The sequence below is a fragment of the Barbus barbus genome (assembly GCF_936440315.1).
Source record: "Barbus barbus genome assembly, chromosome: 20".
Lineage (NCBI taxonomy): Eukaryota > Metazoa > Chordata > Actinopteri > Cypriniformes > Cyprinidae > Barbus > Barbus barbus.
This window is the reverse complement of record NC_136748.1, coordinates 14077115-14097348: the sequence shown is the minus strand read 5'-3', so window position 1 is coordinate 14097348 and position 20234 is coordinate 14077115. Positions and strand designations below refer to the sequence as shown.

The 20234-nt window shown below is 41.4% G+C and overlaps 1 protein-coding gene across 1 annotated transcript in view; it reads left to right on the top strand.

The window, feature by feature from the left end:
* Positions 1-20234, top strand: part of LOC306886230 (disintegrin and metalloproteinase domain-containing protein 12-like) — a 104876-nt gene that overhangs the window by 42939 nt on the left and 41703 nt on the right. The window contains exons 4-5 of the mRNA XM_079443177.1: positions 8782-8860; positions 19841-19917. Coding sequence (XP_079299303.1) covers positions 8782-8860; positions 19841-19917 — 156 coding nt within the window. The remainder of the gene's footprint in view (positions 1-8781; positions 8861-19840; positions 19918-20234) is intronic.

The following is a 20234-nucleotide window of genomic DNA, read 5'->3' as shown; positions in this document are numbered from 1 at the left end:
GCCTTGTGTAGGTGTACAATCTTGTCCCTGACATCCTTGGACAGCTCGTTGGTCTTGGCCATGGTGGAGAGTTTGGAATCTGATTTATTGATCGCTTCTGTAGACAGGTTTGTTGTCTTTTATACAGGTAACAAACTGAGATTAGGAGCACTCCCTTTAAGAGAGTGCTCCTAATCTCAGCTCCCTGCCTGTATAAAAGACACCTGGAGCCAGAAATCTTGCTGATTGATAAGGGATCAAATACTTATCAAAATCAGCAGGGGATCAAATAATTTTTTCCCCACTGTATATACAGTCATGGCCAAAAATATCGGCACCCTTGGTAAATATGAATATCAAAGAAGGCTGTAAAAATGTATCTGCATTGTTAATCCTTTTGATATTTTATTTAAAAAATTCACAAAAATCTAACCTTTCATTGGATAATAAGAATTTAAAATGGGAGGAAATATCATTATGAAATGTTTTTCTCTAATACACATTGGCCACAATTAATGGCACCCTTTTATTCAATACTTTTTGAAACCTCCATTTGCCAGTTTAACAGCTCTAAATTTTCTCCTATAATGCCTGATGAGGTTAGAGAACACCTGACAAGAGATCAGAGACCATTCCTTCATCCAGAATCACTCCAGACCCTTTAGATTCCCAGCTCCATGTTGGTGCTTCTTCTCTTCAGTTCACGCCACTCATTTTCTATAGGGTTTACATCAGAGGACTGGAATGGCCATAGCAGAAGCTTGGTTTTGTGCTCAGTGACCCATTTTTGTGTTGTTTTTGAGGTTTATGTTTGGATTATTGTACGGTTGGAAGATACAGATATGGCCCATTATAAGATTTCTAACAGAGTCAGTCACTTATTGATTTTTTATCTGTTGGTATTTGATAGAATCCATGATGCCATGTGTCTCAACAAGATGTCCGGGACCTCCAGCAGAAATATAGGCCCACAACATCGAAAATACAGCAGTATATTTCATTGTACACATGGGGTACTTTTTATGCCCGTGTTCACCAAACCCATCTTGAGTGTTTGCTGCTAAAAAGCTCATTTTTTAGTTTCATCTGACCATAGAAGCCAGTCCCATTTGAAGTTCCAGTCGTGTCTGATAACTGAATATGCTGGAGTTTGTTTTTGGATGAGCGAGGAGAATGTTTCTTGAAACCCTCCCAAACAACATGTGGTGATGTAGGTGCTGTTTGACTATTTTTTTTCTGACCCCGAGACTCAACTATTTTCTGCAATTCTCCAGCTGTGAGTCTTTAGCCTCTCAAACTCTCCTTCTCACCGTGCATTAGGATGATATAGACACACGTCCTCTTCCAGATAGTTTCGTAACATTTTATGTTGATTGGAAATTCTTAATTATTGCCCTGATGGTGGAAATGGGAATTTTCACTGGCCTAGCTCTTTTCTTAAACCCACTTCACTATTTTCTGCAGTTCTCCAGCTGTGGTCCTTTTAGAGTCTTTAGCCACTCAAACTCTCACCGTGCATTAGGACGGTATAGACACACGTCCTCTTCCAGGTAGATTTGTAACAGTCTATGTTGATTGATTATTGCCCTGATGGTGGAAATGGGAATTTTCACTGCTCTAGCTCTTTTCTTAAAGCGACTTCACTAATTTGTGTAGCTCAATTATCTTTTGCTGCACATCAGAAATATATTCTTTGTTTTTTCTCATTGTGATGGATGATTAAGGGAATTTGGGCTTCATTTTCCTTTAAATTCCCTTTATATTTCATGTTCACAATCACCCTGGAGTGCTCACAATTGTGAGTATGAATGGAAATATACTTCAGAGATATTTTACTCATAAGAATTTCTAGGGGTGTCAATAATTGTGGCCAATGTGTATTAGAGAAAAAAACATTTATTTCATAATGGTATTTCCCCCCATTTTAAATTCTTATTATCCAATGAAAGGTCAGGTTTTTGTGAATTGTTTTAAATAAAAGATCAAAAGGATTAACAATGCAGATTATTTTTCATAGCCGCCTTTGATCATATTTACCAAGGGTGCCGATATTTTTGGCCATGACTGTATATGTTCACCCAGCCTACATTTATTTGATAAAAAATACAGTAAAAACAGTAATATTGTGAAATATTGTGCAATTTAAAATAAAAAATATATTAAAACGATTAATTTGTTCTCTGCTGGTTAAGCTAAATTTTCTGCAGCTGAATTTTCATTATTTCAGTCTTCATTGTCACAGGATCCTTCAAAAATCAATCTAATGTGCTTATTTGGTGTTCAAAAAACATTACTTAGTTAAAAACAGTTGTGCTGCTTCATATTTATGTGAATGCTGTGATCATTTGTTCATGATTATATGATGTATATAAGGTTTAACAGAACAGCATTTATTTGAAATCTAAATGTTTGTAACATTCTAAAAGTTTTTACTGTCACTTTTGATTGAATTAATTGCAGGCCCAAACTTTTGAACAGTATGTGTGTGAGTGAGTGCGTGCGTGCGTGCGTGCGTGTATAAGCCACAAAATCATTTCAACTTAGTGGAGCAAGCAAGTCTCTTTTATACACTACTTGATTCCTCTGAACATGTTTCACCTTTTCACCCATCCTCTGTATGTTTTGGGCTGGGATTTCAAGGAGATTGAGTAAAGGATTAGAGAAGCTCAGTGTTTCATATCTCAAGACACTGAGTCAAGATCTACTTCACACACACACGCACACACATAACACTGCTCTCTGGCCTTTTTAGTTGATCATTAGACAAGTTGCACTTCTCTGAAAGTTTGTTAGTGGATGTCTTTATAAGCATTGAAGTGCTTACGATGCTGTCTGTGAGAAAGTTCATATCACCCTTTATCAAACACCCTTTTGTGGGTCACTGTGCCTGTGTTTACCGAGGTAACTGTGTAGTCAGAGTTATTCTGGGACGACAGCCATTACCTCCTTTAAGACGTCAAAAATGGTTCACAACATGAAATATTAAAATAATAACTTTATATCTTATCTTATATTGATATATCTTATATCTTGCAGTGTGTCTTTTTATCTCCCAATATGACTTCATACAGTAAGTCACAAAATGACTTTCAATTGTAACTTTATTCTTCTTATTTGTGTAGGGGTTTATTACATTTTATAATATTAATACGTAATTTAAACAAATAGTTTAATTTAGCTCAAAGGGAATCATTTATGATTTTATAGGGATTTGAACAGAATCAGTGTTACGGCGATTCACTGAACGAGCCGTATGACAAACTCTGTACTGGATATTAAAATCCAAAATATAGTGAAAACACTATTAAATAGCACAGTAACGAAATCGACAGATTAAGGCATTAACTTGTGAGCAGAAAACACAAGATACTTCTCTTTTAAAATATAAATCAGATTTTATTTATATAAACCTAAGACATAAACTAATCTAACACATGAACACAAGCATTCACACGTTCACACGTTGCAGAAAGAGAGAAAGTGAGGAAAGGATGAGTTTAGGAGAATGGAAATGTGAAATCCCAAGTTCACAGCAATATGTTCTATTGCATAGACCTGAACAACCATCAATCACTTATTTAACCCTCGCTTTGAGTTTCTCAATGAGGCTAAAATTTATATTAAATACACCAATTAGAACCTGTTAGAATCTGGAGGTGTGTGTTGCTTTGCCTGCGTAACGGGGTTGTGTCCTCGTTGCAGACAGGGGGTTTCCCGAAGTGTCTGATTGGCTGGAAGTTCAGTAGTCTTTGAAGTGATGTCTCTTGGGCGTTGGCTTGCTGGACGTTTGAAGAAGTGCAGTCGAAGCTTTAACATTAACACACGAAACTCCACGGAAAGAAAAGAAAACCAACGTAAAATAATAAAATAAAATGATGTAATGAGACTAAGTTGTTTTCCTTCTCATTATGGCACATGAGGCCTGAGCATGCTCAAAGAGCAGCACGCACGCGGTGAGAGGGACGAGAGTTGGAGAGAGTAAAAAAAGGCAAGAGAGAGTATTTTACGATGTCCTGAGGTTTTAAACTCAGCTTCTGGACCGTCCCATCTGGATGGTCCTGACCAATTAGAAACTGTCCTTGCTTAGCTAGGGTGTGTTCTTCACATCATAAATCAGCTTGTTATCAGTCACATGGTCCGAATTTTACAGGCTTTGGCAAAGTATAGCTTTTTGAACATGATTTCATAATAAGATTATGATGCATTTGACAAAGAATTGACTGGAAGAAACATTCACATCATGGATTTTCGAGCTCATACATACTAAATATGCAATACTTATCTTTAAGGCTCGAGCCATTCAATACTTATTAAAAGCAAGACATATTGAGTTATTAAAACAAGGATATTAAAATCATATGTGGGGTTCTGCATAAAAATGTCCTTTTAGGATGATTTTATGTGCATATGAAAAATAAAGTATTTGTATAGTTCTAAGGAGAACGAAGGAATGTTGGTTTGGACGGTCTTTTATGTGTGGAGACACGCCCGAAAGAGTCTGTAGCTAATGAATTTCTATCACAGGTTTACATGTGAACATCAGTCTTGATTACTTGCAACCAATTTGACAGTCTCCTTCTTGAATTGGAATTATCAATAAGTGTTTCTTTTTTCCTCAGTGTTGCAAGTTGTTTGGTGAAAGAGAGCTTGCTAGTTGGGGTTGCTTGCTTCCGACTAGATTTATGACGTCCTGTTCCTTAAGGCCTCTCTGCATTCCAGCTCCTCAGGTTTCAATGTTCCAATGCATCTTAAAAAAATTGTCTGATTCAATCTATGATATCCTACATTTGCAACTTAGTATCTCAATTGTGACTTTTTACAATACATTGCAATGTGACTTTATATTCTATATCGCAATTCCAACTTTTCCATGACTCAATTCCAGTATTGTTTGTCATAATTGCAACTTTACAGTATAGCTAAATATTAAAATTTTACTAAATCTCAAAAAATGACTTTATATTTCGCAATTGCAGCTTTGTTTTTCATAATTGCGACTTTGTATCAAACAATTGTGACTTTATATATTGTAGTGACTTTATCTCACAATGTGATCATCTTTTAAAAATAGCTTTATATATTACAATTACAACTTTGCCATAATTGCAATTTCGTGTCACACAGTTGCGACTTCTTACAATGCGACTATATCTCTAAAAATGACTATATACCACGGTTGCAACTTTGTTTTTTGCAATTGTTACTTAGTATCTCACAAGTCCGTCTTTGTATCTTGTAATGGGATATTATATCTCACAATGTGACTATATCTCTTTAAAAATGGATTTATATATTGCAATTGCAACGTTGTATCTCACAGTTGCGACTTGCAGTGTGACTTTATATCTCACAGTGTGACAGTGATCTCACAAAGTGACCTCTCAACTGCAACTTTTTAGAATTACTTTTTAGAACTTTTAAAATTATATTAATTAATCATAAAATAGAATTCAGAATTAAAACTTATTTTCTCATAATGTGAATTTTTTATTGTAAACTTAATCTCACAATTAACTTGTAGGCGTAAATGGTTTTCCATGTGTAGTTCTGCATGTGCATCTCTTTTCATGTGCAGTCTTGAGCTTTCAGTGGCCTTTTACAAGGCCTACAACTTGCGAACATGGTGTAGACCGCTCAAGGCTTGTTTCATACTCCAGCCTTAGTGGACTTTTTCTTTTGTAACCACCCTAATTGGCATATTACACCATGTTCAGCATTTCTTATATGATTCACACTTCCCTGTGGACGAGCTCCCACATTCCCTTGCTCATCGCTCTGTGGCACTGAGGGAGTCACGCCAAGTTTTGGATTCGGATTCGGATGGCTGTCACACCAGTTCATCCCCAAGAACATCAAAGCCTTTCGACTAGAGCCTTTGAAGTTCCTTCCAAAACAACGAACCATTTCTCCACTGGCATGTGGATCAAATCGAGGAGAATGGGAATTGGACTGGAGTGCTGTCATTACTGAAGGATGGCCTAATGATGTTAAACCAAAAATGACTGTTCTCACTGCGACCATGGAGGCAGCAGCCCCCATACTTGAGGGAGCTGAGCTGGTGTGTTTTACTAATACGTTAGCCCAAGGTCTAAACCAGGCAGGTTCACGAGGCGAATTCGCAATGAAGTTTTGCCCAGAGAATACAAACAATGGATCTGTTTTCATATCCTGATGTTCATTTGATGAATGTGTATGTATACAAGGGCATAATTATGGCATGCATAAGCCCAAAGGAGAAATATGAGGAGTTTGAGGTCTGTCAAGGTGTGTGTGTGTGTGTTTAATAATACTAATATGCTTCTGTAACAGAGTATTTCTTCACAGTTTGAAACAGTACTTTTTAAAAACAATACCCCATTATTTTTTTCTTTTTAGCCAGCTGAATTGTCATTTAACCTTTTTTTTTTTTAGTACAAAACACTTAATTTGGGCTTAAAATAAACTGGGCTACAAAGAGTAATTCTTTAAAATTCCCTTGTTTGATTTTTGGCTCTGCAGCTGGTCTCTAGAGTTTTTGTGTCTAAAATTTTAAGTAGGATAGCTGATTTCAATTTTGCTTACATTTACGTTACAACAAAACACTAAAGGATTTCAGAATATGGAACACTGCACAGACATATACACATACATACTGTCCCTTTAAGAGGATCTGCTTATGTTGTTCAGGTGATTACATTTGGATTTCATCATGTCAGCATCATGTAACATATCACTCCGTCGTCTCTTCCAGCAATGCCTGAGCAGAGTTTGACATGCCAGCAAAACACACACTCTATGCTTGCAAGCACAACTCATCCTTTTCCCCTGTGTTTCTGTGAGCTACTTTGTTCACACATGCACATATACTTAACCGGCATTACAATTGGAAAAGTAGTTGTATGTACAGTGGGATTACAAATAATATTTAAACCTGGAAATAAACCTGGATTTTGGAAAATAGCGAATACATTTTTTGGAAGTGCATTTAATTGTCAAAAAATGCTAATCAGAAGCATTTTTTTAAAGTGGGGGTTTACTGCCTTTTTTCTTTGCTTGATTGTGTTTATGGGGTGCAATATAACATGTCTTAGTGTTTCGTTTGTTAAAAACGCCTTATTTTTCATAAATTTCACCTTTATTGTAAGCCGCTTTCTCCTCTGTCATTTGAACGACCGGTTGACTTCCTGATTCTATGAAACCACTCCCTCAGAAACAAGCAATGGGCTCAGATTGGTTAGTTGGGCCGGGCATTGTCCGGAAACTTCACGCCCATTACCTTTACGGGCGACAGTTGCATGTGCTCCGGTCAAATGTAAATAATGGTGTCAATATTGCCGTATCAGTTTGAGCCAGAATCAGACCCAGAAAGCGGTAATGAAGAGAGTCAAGCAGAACCTCCGCAAACACGGCTCTTACAAAACGTTTTTTTTTTAAATTATTATTCTCTCAAAGAATTTCGATACGCTGTTACTTGAAAATGCTACTGCTGTTTGTTAGCTTTTGAGATACGGTTTTCTCCTGATTAAACATTTGATATAACTGAATACATGACTGAGTAATTACATGAAAAATTACGTCATAAAGTATACATGGAAAATACATTTACAAAATTAGTACATAATTACAAATTTGGGTCCAAAATGTTTGTACGAGTTTGTCATAGACACACGAAATAGCATAACTAACTGGCTACTAAAGCCAGCGTTGGCATTTGTTTACGTCCTTGATAAAACTAAAACATTACGTCTGAAATTATACATGCAAATACATTTAAAATGATTAAATCTTACTTACAGGTTGTGGCCCAACAACTGCTGCCTCTGGTTTTAAAGTTGGAACTGCTCCATGTTTTAGTAATAGTTTCTGGTTGAATCCGGCATTGAACTCGTGTAGATTCTGGAAGCTGTCTTCCGTAAAATGCGCAGCACAGAGAGCTAAGTTACGATTGTAATTGTCAGGAACATAATCAAACATGAATTTTAACCATTGTTGACGAACTACAGCATCCGTAGGAAGCCCAAACACAGAAGACCTGACAGCTGGGTGAAAATAACACACTTTCGACGGCATGGCTACAGCTCTCCACTATAACTCTTCCTCTTCGACAAAGCCGCAGAACATGGCCTTGCCCCCTTTTTTGCATGTTCCGGAGGGAGGGTTGATGTAAATTTATGGGTTTGTTACGTATAAAACCTGGGAAGTATCTCGTTGTAGTCCCATTTGAGTCGTTTTTGTAGGCATTAAACTTCCTGATATTTAAAAGACAATATCTCAGCTTACGTTGAACTTTCAGCGCAGCAACTTTGCAGATACTGTTCATGCACCAACAGCAACATTACATGATGACATTAACATTAAATGAACATTAAATGAAACATTAAATGAAAAAAGGGAAATCGCAATCAACCACCCCTTTAATGGAATTTGGGATCCCATTGCATTTATGCCCATATATTTAGGTGGCTCATCGTTTGATCTGGTGGATCTGTTGATCATTTCCTATGATCACAACACATATGATGCCCCACTTTTCCTGTTTATGTGCATCTTCGAAAAGCTAGTTTTCTCTCTACTTACTGTCTGACACACTTCCATAATCTGTTCTGTTATGATAAACAAGATAAATATGGTGAGCTTTTAGTAATGAAATGTAACATTGCTTTAAGAGTGTTTAAAATGACTTTTAGTTTCAGAAATTCTTTTTTATATATATTCAACCGTAAACTTGTAAATATTCTCCTTTAAAAACATTGATTTTCTGGACTGGGAAGACGCTGATGCAATGCTTAATAGATTTGCGTGTGTGTGTGTTTTCTCTTCTAGCGGCCTGTTCGCCAGCCATTACACTGAGATGCATTACAGGGAAGATGGACAGACTGTAATGAGCACTCCCAACTCTACGGTACGTTAAACAGTCTCATACACATTTATCTTTTGGTATACACACATCCCAGTGAGATAATGGAATGGATATTAACTGTTGGCCCCTTTCAAAAACTATTAGAGGAATTAGACCAGCTTGTAATACATCTGCATTTACTTTTCTGGGTTAGTTCAGCCAAAAATAAACATGAGTAAACGAGTAAATGATCATCATCATTTACTCACTCTTCCTTTATATTAAGCGTAGCGTTAGTTCTGGCAGGTCACGTGAGTCAGGCTTGCATCAGCTTACTCTCAGCTGATCACATCTACCTATAGGGATACGACACCTATCGCGGCATTCCTATATAAGCACTATTCAGTATTATTCAGCAGCTTGCTTGCTCGGGAGCAAATTACCCTTCTCCATCCCCAACTCCTCCTTTTGCCACAGTCAGGACTTGGCTTCTGACATTCCTGTTGAATCAGATTCTCTAATCTTGAATAATGTGTTACACTAAATGTAATTAGTTACATCAATGATATCTGCTTGGTTCTGTTCTGTTAACCCTTGGGGGGTTATTATTATTGCTGCTCTCCCTGCTCATTCATGACAGACTGCATGGATGGGCAGGGAGTTTTTGCCCATAACAGAACCATACCGCCAAACCAAACTGTATGCTAAGTGTCTATCATTGACGATAGTGGTCCTGATAGAAATGACGTTTAGTCAAAAGCCCAAGCTGCTCTTTTCTGTACATTTGAAAATGGATGGAGACCAAAAGCTCTCAAGGTCCTCATAGACAATAAAGTAAAAAATATATTGAGTTCTAATCACAAAGTGGTCCATAACACTTCAGCTCTGTACATTTTAAGAATTCAGAGTCTTACAATAGCTTTATGGGAGGCACAGACTGAATTTGAAGTAATTTTGTTCACTGAAAATCTTTAAAATCTTCTTATTAACTAAACAAACAACAGCTTTCATTGAATTGAAATGAGCAGCTTGACCATTTAGCTATAAAACGCATTCTAAAGAAGAATTTTTACAAGTTTAAGAAGGACATGAGGTTGAAACAAAACTGTTAATTAAAATTTTTTGTGAAATATTCCAATATTGTTGTCAAATATGATACTTAATCTTCAAAAGTTAAACTGGGCTGGCTAGTGCTCTAGCATTCTCTGACTGGCCGTTTTTCCAGAAAAGCTGATTAATCTTTGCTGTGATGTTGACGCAAGGACAGCATGTTGACATTATTGTCAGGCCTGATTTGAATTGTCTGCTGTGTCTTTTGTACTTTTATAATTAGACTAGTGCTAAGAACCGCAACTGACAGCTTTGACAACATGTTGCCATTCCCCCATTCCCAGTCTCACATGTGTTGGCTTGACAATATTATTCCTGCTGGGCATATTTAGCTCTTATTTATAATCGTTTAAGCTTGTCCAAATAGCCATGAACATCTTTTGTCTTCAAAGCTGAGAAGGTCTAAAAAAAGTTGTGCTGTTATAAAAGATGAATTCATCAAAAATAGGTAAGACAGCTTGACAAGGCTTTGGTATGAGTGATAATAAAACAGATAGGGTAAACGTACCTATTAAGATCACGTTCCCATTAAGCACACTTCCATTTTTGAGATCAGATTATAAAAAGAAAAAATAATTTATTATCATACTTGATGTCTTAACCAATTGATATGTTTGTTACTATATACTAGGGATGCACAATATGAAAAATTTTAACCGATAATTAAGTCCTTCTTATGGCCGATTCCGATATCGATAACCAATAAGTTCATATTTTTATATTATAGTTTTCATATAATCTGCAGTTTGTGCACCCAGGAGAATACAAAATCTAAGATTCACAGATTAAACTGATATTTTAGTAACTCTGGCCTAACTATAATAGCAAACATCAGTCCTGACTCTTCAAATTTTTTATTTTTTGTGTAAGGCACCACAATACTTTGTAACAGAAATGGTTTAACAGAATTATGACAGGACTATGGTTTATCTGCAATTAACAACTCATTAACAACAAATTTATATTCAAGTATTTCATGCATAAAGAAATGCATCTATTCAAGCTTTTTAGTGCATGAGGATAAGGAAGTTATGTAGTCTTTAAATCACATGTTTTTCAAATACATAATAAATAAAATGCATTGACATTTGTCAACCTCGAGAAAAAAAAATGAAAAACAAAAGTACATCCTCAACAAAAATAAAGTGCATTCTCATACCACGGAAAAAGAAGTGGTCATCATAGACTATATATGCCATGACTTTGTCATTTATGGCTGTCTCTGGAAAATGTCTCAGGTTACATATGTAACCATGGTTCCCCGAAGAGAACGAGACGCTGCGTCGAAAACGCTAGGGGAACGCCTCCAGCGTGACCGCGCTCTGAATCACATGTGTAATCTGTCCAATGGAAGGGCGAGACGTCACGGGCGGGTGACGCGATCGACCAGGAAGTATAAAAGCACGTGCGGCGGAGCCAGCATCAGCTTCTAGGAATGAAGCAAGCGCTGGCAGGGATGCCGGAAGTGTGGCCTCGAGACGCAGCATCTCGTTCCCTTCGGGGAACCATGGTTACATACGTAACCTGAGACGTTCCCCTTCAGGAACTCGAGCTTGTCAAAAATGCTAGGGGAACGAGATGCCCACGCCGCCAGACTTCCAAGTCCCTGCCCTGTGTGTATCCCTCGGGAGCGCAACGAGGGCGAGAGAAAAAGGGCCACGAGTGGCTAAAGTCGGCGGGGCCAGCTTCTAAGAAGTGAGTCTTGATCCCCAGGAAAAGGGAGAGCAGAGGACTCGAGGCTATGGAATAGCATCCTGATCCACCACATAGCATAAGCTCTCTGGCCGGAGGCCTCAGCCTCTGGAAGAAACATGTACTAGGGTGAGTCTACCCACTGAAAGGCCACCGAGAAGGGTGTGGTAGGCCAATATAGCAGCCACGTAGACCCTCGGGGTGGAGTGGGTTAACCCTGCGGAGGAACAGGCCTGCACAAACTCCAGAACTGTACCAATCGGGCAGTTAGCTGGGTCGAACTGGCAACCTCCGCACCATGAAGTGAAGAGCTTCCACTTCAGGGCCTACAGTTTCCTCGTAGAGGGAGCTCTGTATTGGAGGATAGTCTCAGCAACCTCGGTTGAGAGACCGGAAGCTAGGAGCTGTGCCTCCTCAGAGGCCACACCCACAGCTTCCACAACTCCGGGCGAGGGTGGACGATAGTGCCCCACGCCTGTGAGAGGAGATCTCTCCTGACGGGAATCTCCCTTGGAGTGCCGTTGAGGAGAGAAATCAGGTCCAAAAACCATACTCGGCCCGGCCAGAACGGCGCTACCAGTAGTAGACTGACCTCATCCCGGCGCGCACTCGCCAGAACTCCCGGGAGCAGAGCGATGGGGGAAAAGCGTACAGACGAAGCCTCGGCCAAATCTGCACCATAGAATCCAGTCCCAGAGGAGCTGGAGGAGTCAGAGAGAACCAGAGGGGACATTGAGCTGACTCTATAGTCGCAAACAAGTCCACCTGTGCCTGGCCAAACACTCTCCATATCTGCTTCACCACCTCAGGGTGAAGCATCCATTCCCCAGGCCTCGGCCCCTGTCTCGACAGAACGTCTGCTCCCACATTGAGATGCCCAGGAATGTGCACTGCTCTTAATGAGAGGAGTTTGCCCTGGGACCACACAAGTATCTGGTGCGCCAGCTTGTACAAGGGTCACGACCGCAGACCTCCCTGGTGGTTTATGTACGAGACCACCGACGTGCTGTCGGTGCGCACCAACACGTGGTGGTCTCTTAGGTCTGGGAGGAAGTGTTTGAGTGCTCGCAACACGGCCAGCATCTCCAGCCAACTGATATGCCATGTCAGATGGCGGCCACTCCACGGACCGTGGGCAGGGTGGCCACTCATGACCGCTCTCCAACCGGTGAGGGACGCGTCCGTCGCTAGTGTTACATGGTGACAAGGAGCTCCCAACACCGGGCCCTGGGACAACAACCAAGGTTTCCTCCACATGTCTAAGGCACGTATGCATCGTCTCGTGACCTTGAAAGTGCGGAGTGGTTTTCCCCTCAGGGAGAACCCCTTGGTCTTGAGCCAACACTGTAGGGCTCTCATGTACAGCAGGCCAAAAGGTATCACGTTGCACGCAGCTGCCATCAGACCCAGCAGTCTCTGAACTCTCTTTCACTCTCTATATGAGCAGGGGACAGGCGTGCCTGCATCGTGGTCGAATCCCACACCACGCCCAGATAAGTGGTCCTCTGTAATGGAGAAAGCACACTTTTCTTGGCGTTTAGTCTTAACCCCAGGTCTTTCATGTGGGCGAGAACGACATCTCGATGTCGAGCCACCGTTTGCTCTGATTGAGCTAGGATCAACCAATCGTCGATATAATTCAGTATGCGGATGCCCTGAAGCAGCAACGGGGCCAGTGCCGCATCTATACACTTCATGAAAGTACGGGGTCAGAGTGCTAGGCCAAAGGGAAGAACTCGATATTGATAAGCTTCGCCCCCGAAAGCAAACCTCAGGAACTTCCCGTGACTGGGAAGGATGGAGACATGGAAGTACACGTCCTTTAGATCTATCGTGACAAACCAGTCGTCGGACTTGATCTGAGATACTTACCTGTTTGAGTTTTGAGCATCTTGAACTTCAGTCTGCTGATTGAGCGGTTCAACTGATGCAGATCTAAAATGGGACGCAACCCTCCATCCTTCTTGGGAACTATGAAGTACCGGCTGTAGAACCCGGACTCTCTTTCGTGATGAGGGACCACCTCGATGGTCTCCTTCCTCAAGAGAGTACTCTACTTCTCATTCCATTACCAGAGCCTGCTCAGGGCCCACCAGAGTGGGATTCACCCCGTTGAATTGAGGCGGAGGAGAACCAAACTGGATTCTGTAGCCACTCTCTACAGTATGCAGGACCCATGGAGACACATTTGGCAGTAGTTTCCACACAGCCAAATAGTCTACTAAGGGAACCAGTCTCTCGAGATTGGCCTCTGGTGTACCCAGAGCGGCTAGCTCGGTGTTATGGAACAGCACACCGGCAGGAGACGGCCGAACTAGCTGCTCTAGAGACTCCCGAAGGGGTGGCGAGCATCTCAGCTCCGCTACGTTTCTGGTCGGAAGAAACTGAGATGTGTGCTCGCTGGAGATCGATGCGCCCTGGAACACCGTACGTGGCAGGGTTGGCAGACCGATCTCCCGAGGGCACTGAGGAGAGACGGGCACCGTGTACCGCGGTGTACGCCGATCTTCCCCAGAAGGGCCTGCCTTCATGAGTCCTGGACCATAGCATCAGGACTGCCTCAGCAGTCTTCTATTGAAACAACGGTCCTCAGACCCGCATCATTTATAGGAAGACTAGACTGATAGAACCAGAGCCTGCTCAGGCAGGACCCAATGGGACATGCTTAGCAGGGGCTACTAAGGGAACCAGTCTCTCGAGACTGTCCTCTGGTGTGCTTAGAGCTGCTAGCTCGGTGTCCTGAAGCGGAAGACCGGCAGGGGATGGCCGCTCTAGCTGCTCTAAAGACCCCCAAAGGGGCGGCGAGCCTCTCAGTTCTGCTACGTTTCTGGGCGGAAGTACCTGAGAGAAGCGCTCGCTGGAGACCGCTGCGCCCTGGAACACTGGCAGGGTTGGCAGACTGATCTCCTGAGGGTACTGAGGAGAGACGGGCACCGTGTAATGCGATGTACGCCGCTCTTCCCCAGTAATTCCCCTCTTCCCCCTTCCTCTCCTGTAATGCAAAGAACGTATTTGGAAGCACTATACCAGTAGTTTAATGATTTAAATCTTAGAAAACAGGATTGCTTACAGAGGAACGATTAATCAGAAAGAACGCTCCTTAAAACATGGAGAGTTATCGTAACAAGCTAAATCTCCATATTACACCCATCAACGTGTTTTTGTACATACTCATGCATGAGCACATATACAAGCGGATCAGAAATTATGAATTTGAAATAAGTATTGAGGGGCCGTCCAGCAGGGGAAGCACTACTTTGAATGACTGTCATTGATATGAATATTATTCTTATTTGTATAGAAGTCATTAGAACGATAAACACGTGCTTCTGATGCTGTGTGCAGCTGAACAACCGCACACTCACAAATAAAGAAAACATACAATCTTAGGAATTAAGCCGCTGAATATGGCGAACCACGGTTGAACGCATACACGAGAATGCTTATTTAATTTAACTCATTCTCCTGTCCATTACTATCGGTGTGCCTCAGAACGATTACATACTCTAGGCTGCGTTTGCTCCAGCTGTATAAACACAGATGTGTAAAAGCTGCTGCAAAAATGCTTAACTGCTAATATAGTTAATTAATTTGCAGTCCTCGCAATATACACAGCAATTATGGATTAAAAGAGCATTCACTTATCTTATATATTTATTTTGGATGTTCTTAAGCATGCTGCAACAGTTTGATTAACATGCAGCGATACGTAATTTGCTCCCGAGCTGCAGCAAGCTGCTGAATAATACTGAATAGCGCTTATATAGGAATGCCACGATAGGTGTCGTATCCCTATAGGTAGATGTGATCAGCTGAGAGTCAGCTGATGCTAGCTTGACTCACGTGACCTGCCAGAACTAACGCTACGCTTAATTTTTACAATTATTCTTAAAAAATGTTCCTTAAAATAAACTAGATTTTTTTTAATAAAACATGATGTGAGCTTAATGGGTACAGTGGTGTGCTTAAAGGGTACAAAAATTTACCCATTAAGCACAGCCGGACTTTTAAATTTAATCATGTATATCTTAATTTAAATGCTTTTGTCATTTAAAATAAAATTAAATATTTTTTTGTGAGAGATTAATATTTTATTTTAACATAAATTTTTGTACTGAAACCAATATCTTGTGCTCTAAAAATGTCTCAATCTAGATTTTGGTGAGCTTAATAGGTACGTTTACCCTACTTGATTGGCAATCTTATTTGCACAAAGGAAGAACATAATTTAATTTGGTTTAAAAATAAAAATGATATGCGAATAAACAGGAAAAAATTAATAGCAATGAGAAAATGTTTTCGAATGAATGCTTTGCGTGGCAGTTAGATTATATAAATGATTTATGTTTTATTTCTAAGAACTGTTTTTCAAATATTATATTGAAATGTGAAAATTACAATTTTATCCTTCAGTTTTTTTTCAACTAAAACAGTCAAAAAAGCTAATTTCTCAGCAGATACATGTGTGAACTGTCATCCAAGGCAGACACATAAAAAAGCAGCCTAATATTTTTTCTGGTGATCCTTAAAATCAGGACATTGTGAAAGAAAAATGGTCTGCTTTTACTAATATAAATCTCAGACTTTACTTTGCTGGCCTAGTGTATTATTTAACAGGGCCATTAGCTAAAGAGTCATCATTTTTAGCTCTTGCTGTTTAGATATCCTACATCTATGGCTGTTTCTGGTACGTTCTTTGCTATTCTTGGTCTATTAAAGCTTAAAGATGTGGAAATGGCAGCCACAAAAATTCCCTCAGACAGCCGAGTTTTGATGTGAAGGATTTTTGCCATCAGGCGAGGATTGCTTTTGACAGAGCGGTGTGTTTTTGAATGGTTTTGTCTGCCTGCGTGAGTGTGTGTGAACATTTGTGTGAGTGATGGCAGTTAGACGTCCAGCCTGTGGCTACCGATTGGTATTTCCACATGAAAGGTCTTTGGGGGCTTGTGCCAGCTATAACAGGGGAGAATAGTTTCCTTGTAAAAAAAAAGACCAGCAGGCACTACTCTTAGTGGCACTGCAAAGTGTGGTTTTCATAGGCAAGCAGCTGCTTAAATATGACTTTTGGTACGTGGCACTATGCTACATGATCCCTTTAGACCAACATTATCTGACATTATCTTGCACCTGAACAGGATCTCAGTTAGAAAATGATCCAATTTTATGATTAATTGATTTTGGAAATCTTGAAAATCCCCACTTTAACTTGATATTTTGGCCAAAATATTGCACATCTGGCTGTTGGGTCAGGGAAATTATGCTTTTGTTTGGTCTGGATTCATATACATAGAAAGATACATAGAAAATGCAATTTATACATATAAGTGACTTCTATGACTTACATAATTTCTGTACTTAAAAGCATTTACTTATTTATTTGCATACCGTTAAAATGTCAGGGCATCTGTCGTAATACTGTACTGATAAAAACTTGATGGTTTGGCTTATTTATTTATGTATTGTATTGTATGCATGTATGTATTTATGTATTTATTTTTATTTATTAATTTATTTTTTATTTAGATGCTTTACTGCTAATTAATATTTGAGAAATGTTAGTCCAAGTCATGCATCGACCAACATGCAGAAAAATTTTATAACAGCAAAGAACATAAAACAGGAAATGTCACAACCCTGGACTGTTTGTGTGTTTTCCTCCTCATGTGCTCTGCGTGACCAAGTTTCTGTCTCTTGTTAATTATGTCATTTGGTTGATGTGTGTCTTGTTAATTGTCCTCATTATCCCATGTATTTAAGCCCTAGTCTGTGCAGACTGTGTTTGTCGGGTGTTAAACGTCATGTTCGTGTCTAAGCTGTTCCTTGTTTGGATTACTCCTTGCGTTTGGATTACATTAAAGACTGTTACTTTGCTCAACTTCTCTGCGTCGTTCCCTCTGGCACAGTGCTGACAGACGACCCGACTGACAACAGTGTTGACAGACGACCCGACTGACAAAGTAGTTTAATTGTTTGTTCCCCTCCATTTGTTTTCCATGTTGTGTTCAGAGTTTTTGTTTTCCCCCCATGGATCACATCTCTGCAAAATTCACCTCTCTAGCCCAAAAGGACCTGCCCCTCTTGGAGTATGCAGTTGAGTTCAGCCAGCTCGCTGTTCTAATGGCGTTCAATGACGCTGCACTGACGCTGCCCCGTCAATCTCCCAGACGCCATTGGACTGAGCTGGAGGGAGGCCATTATCAGGTGTCTGGAGAGTGTCCGGCCCCAATCCAGATCCGCTCCGGACCCAGAGCCCAGCCCACCATCACCCTGCTGCACGGAGCCTAAGCCCGAGCCCACTGCAGACGGAGAGCCTATAACCGCCACGACCGACAAGCCATCACCAACAAGAGCGACAGAACTGAGGATCGCCCCTGAGCCTCACACTACGTCTGACCAGGTGCGAGAGCTGGCAACTGAGCCTGCGCCGGTGGACTATGCAAGGGAACGCGAGGGCTTGGAGAAAATCCCACTGCACCACCGCCGAGGGTGAGCATCCCCTGGACTCTGGGGACCTAATAGACTGGGAGGCAGATATATATGCAGACATGTCCATTCTCCTCCCACCTTCCTCAGACTTACCATTCTGCCATTCCCCTGCCAGCCCTGTCGTTCCCCTGTCTGACAGCTTCCCGGTACTGGGAGTCATGATTTGGTGTGTGTGGGCAGCGCACACCAGCCCTGAGAGCCTGGAGGCTCACAAATGCCCACCTACCCTACCGCTCCTGCCTCCTCCACACAGCCCCTCTGCTCATCCTCAGCCCACCATCTGTGCGGTGGGATCACCGTGGGTCTGCCAGTCTCCATCGGCATTATGGCTGGTGGATGCCAGCGGCTCCAACATGGCTCCTAGCTCCCTCCTCTCCGCCGTGGCCCATCAGTCCACCAGCTCCTCCAGGCTCCCTCGTCTCCCTGGCTCCGCCTTGGTCAGTCGTTGACCATCCGCCGCCTCAGGACTCCACTCCTCCGGCTGCGCCTCATTTCTCCGTCCCTCCGGCTCTGTCAGGCTCCTCCTTCCCTTCGGCTCCACCTCGGTCTTCTGTCGCTCCGGCTCCACCGCGGCCTTCCGGATCCCCACCTCGGTTGCCTGAGCCATTTGTTTCCGCCTTGGCCCTCTGGATCCTCTTCGTCACCCTGGCTCATCGGCTCTACATCTCCACCTCAGGCTCCTCCTCCACCTGCTCTGCTGCCGTTGGTCGGCCCCTTGTAGTCATCAGGCCTTCCTCCACTATGGCCCCTCCCTCCGTCGACTCCACCGTGGGTCGCCTTCATGGCTGTGGCCTGGGTCCCACCTGGCTTCTCCTGCTCCAAGTCCCTCCAGGCTCCTCCCTCCGTCTGGTCTGCCCTGGCTCCTTCCTCCGTCGTCTCCACCCTGGACTCTGTTTGCCGTCCTCCTCTCAGGTGTCCATCCTCCACCCGAACCTCCTCCTGAGTTCCCCTCCATCCCTCCCTTTGTTGTTCCTGTGGCACGAGGACGCACCTTCCATGAGGGGGGCGAACTCTCACACACCCAGACTATTTGTGTGTTTTCCTCCCCATGTGCTCTGTGTGACCCAGTTTCTGTCTCTTGTTAATTTGGTTCAGGTGTGTCTTGTTAATTGTCCTCGTTATCCCATGTATTTAAGCTTAGTCTGTGCAGTCTGTGTTTGTCGGGTCTTAAACGTCATGTTTGTCGGTCTAAGCTGGTCCTTGTGTGGATTACCCCTTGTGTTTGGATTACATTAAAGACTGATACTTTGCTCCAAGTCTCCGCATCGTTCCCTCCGGCACAGTGCTAACAAAATGATCATAAATGATCACCTACATTTCACTGCTGGTTATACTCTGTATAATTGTGTATGTGACAAATAAAACTCTTGAATCTTGAATCTAGAGGGGACCACTGCAGACCCTCAAGACCCTGCAGTGTCAAGATCAGTAAATCTCTTCAAATATCAGATAGTTGGACCTATTTTAATGACAAGACAAGGTCAGTTTAGGTTGTAAAATGTCATGTAGTGTGTCTCCTCAACAACTTAATGATATTTGTTAATTAATCATTCTTAATATTTCTAAAAACATACATTTTACTGAGAAAGGTATATTTTAATTAATTGTTTTTTAGTTGTACCACATGCACAATTAAGACTTCATGCAAACTTTTCAAAAACCATATGAAATCAGCATGAACAGAAAGAGTACATTTCCAAGAACCTGGCACATATGTTTTCAGCTTTACAAGGACTTTTACTTCTCTTCATGCAGATGAATTGCTATTACCATGGTGCAGTCCAAGGATACATTCACTCTGATGTCAGCCTCAGTACATGCTCTGGTATCAGGTAAGCACGGGATCACCACCATAATGTCCATGTATCCTATTATGTACTATAGGCGGTAAATTTAACCATATTGAATTCCAATTTTCAAAGTCATTAAAAGTCCTTAAACAAGTAGTTTAAAGCATGTGTGCTTTAGTGTGGAAAGCTATTATACTAGGCCTTAAGTTGTCCAACATTTATTGCCTTGCTATTGTTTCCAGTGGACTTCACAACTCTTCCTATGTGAAGGTTCATTTAGAGCCTATAAAACCGTGAGATTAAACATCAGTAAATGCTTTAGTATCATCCCATGCTTCATTGTCCTGAAGATAAGCACA